The following is a 2150-nucleotide window of genomic DNA, read 5'->3' as shown; positions in this document are numbered from 1 at the left end:
GGAATTGGTGCGGGTTTAGGCTAATAAATAGGGGCGTTTCGATAAGAGAGAGAGGGCAGAGGAGCGGATTTACAGGCGCCAGCAGCACATTTAAAGAGCAATGGCGGCGGCGGCAGCACATTTAAAGAACCTTACTTACTTACTTACGAAGCCTTTGATCCCAAACAAGTTGGGGTAGGCTAGGTATGAAACCCTTTCACGAGGACTTCCCAGGAGGTCACCCATCCTAGTACTACTCTCGCCCAAATGGGTTTCATACCCAAAAGACTGGCTAGTTTTTACGTTGGCTCGCCAAGCCTATCACAACCCTTAGATATGAAACTCTTTCACAAGGACTTCCCAGGAGGTCACTCATCCTAGCACTACTCTCGCTCAAATCGGTTTCATACCTATGGGACTGGCTAGTTTTTACGTTGGCTCGCCAAGCCTATCACAACCCTCCTCCTTTACCCGGGCTTGGGACCGGCTATGCCTAGAAGACATAGGCGGAGTTCAGCACATTTAAAGAACAAATATCCAAAATATATTCAGCACACTTAAAGAGCAAATTTCCAAAAGCAGATAGCTCTACAGGATTTGGTGGGCGGCAATAAGGGGTTAGAGCTTCCTCAGGACTGCGGCAGCTAGATATGGGAGGAGAGGGGGGAGGGGGCTGGAATTGCTGCGGGTTTAGGGTAATAAATTGGGGGGTTTCTGTAAGAGAGGCGGGGGAGCAGAGGAGCAGATTTACAGGAGCCAGCAGGATAAACTACTAAAAACCGTCAAAGCTACAAGCGTCCAGTCGCAAATGGAAAGCAGCAGCAGCAGCACATTTAAAGAGCAAATTTCCAAAATACTCAGCACATTACGACAATTAAACGAGTGGGTCAGCAGAATCGCAAATCAAATAGCAGCGATGTTTTAGCTCCTAGCCAACACAACCCACCACTCAATCAAACATCTAAGCAGTACTGCTCAAAATTGCTCAATGAACAGATTTAAGGTGAGACAATGGAGCTCAAAATGTGCTCGCTTTGCAGTGCAGACAATAAAGTTGCTTGCAGAGCATAGCCCTAATTTCCAAATACGCACAAAGCCGCAACAGGAAGCTCTACTGATGTACTGGCATACGATGAGAGCAGGCAGGAAGCTATATTGATTCCACTCACAGACCAGTACCCTGAGAGCAGGTAAACTATGCAAGCATCAGATTTCCAGCATGCTCCCTAATACTATCATAGGACCATTACACGGACCAGATTCTCTAACAAAACTGTCAATTCAGCAATCAATCAATCAATCAATCACGCCAAATTAATCCTACATCCAGAGCAGCAAGCAACTCAATTATTCGGTCAACGGAAGGAAAACGAAGAGGCAGGAGCGAACCTGTGCTCGTCCTCGGTCCAGGCGATCCCCTTGCGGCGCTCCTGCTCGGCGGACTTGGACGAGCCCTTCTCCCCGTGCCCGCCCCCTCCTCCGCCGCTCTTCTTCCCGCCCCCGCCCCCGCCCCCGCCGCTGCCCCCAGCCCCGGCGCCGGAGCCCCCCTCCTCGCCGTCGCCGGCGTAGACGAGGAGCGGCACGCGGCCGGCCTCGATGCCGTCCACGTCCTCCACGAGCAGCTCGTAGTGCCGCCGGACCTCCTCGGGCGTCTTGCCCTCGACGGCGTCGGCTATCTTGTCCCACATGGCCTCCCCCTCCTCCTCGTCCACCGTGGCCAGCGCGTTCTCGAACGCCTTCTCCTGCTCCCGCGTCCACCCGCCGGCGCCGGACCCCTCCTCGCCGCCCCCGCCGCCGCTGCTGCTCGCCTCCTCCGCCGCCATGGCCGGCCGCCGACCTGTTCCCGGAACGAAAGAAGAATAAAAAAGCAACCTTGACAGCGCTCCGCGGGGCTCGCGGGGCGGCGGCAGGGGTCAGTCGGCCGGACGGATTGCGGCGGCGAGATAAGGAGTGGGGGACGGGGGGAGGAAGAGGCGGATTTGGTGTCGCTGCGGATTCGTGGGGAATAAATCGGGGGTTTCGCGAAAAGGGAGAAGGGGAGGAGGCGGAGGAAGGAGATCTACCGCCGCCGCCGGTGGAGGATTTGTTACCGCGGGTTGGGGCGAGGAAGGAGATATTTTTTCCTTTCACCGCGGCGCGGGGGCGGGCGGGGGCGGGGCGGGGGCTGCGGT

The 2150-nt window shown here is 55.8% G+C and overlaps 1 protein-coding gene across 1 annotated transcript in view; it reads right to left on the bottom strand.

Moving 5' to 3' along the window:
* Positions 1 to 2142, bottom strand: part of LOC123047400 (transcription factor SRM1) — a 5416-nt gene extending 3274 nt beyond the window's left edge. The window contains exon 1 of the mRNA XM_044470941.1: positions 1369 to 2142. Coding sequence (XP_044326876.1) covers positions 1369 to 1802 — 434 coding nt within the window. The 5' untranslated portion in view covers positions 1803 to 2142. The remainder of the gene's footprint in view (positions 1 to 1368) is intronic.
* Between the last annotated feature and the right edge of the window lie 8 nt (positions 2143 to 2150).

This window comes from Triticum aestivum, chromosome 2B (genome assembly GCF_018294505.1).
Source record: "Triticum aestivum cultivar Chinese Spring chromosome 2B, IWGSC CS RefSeq v2.1, whole genome shotgun sequence".
NCBI lineage: Eukaryota > Viridiplantae > Streptophyta > Magnoliopsida > Poales > Poaceae > Triticum > Triticum aestivum.
This window is presented reverse-complemented; position numbering and strand designations above follow the sequence as displayed.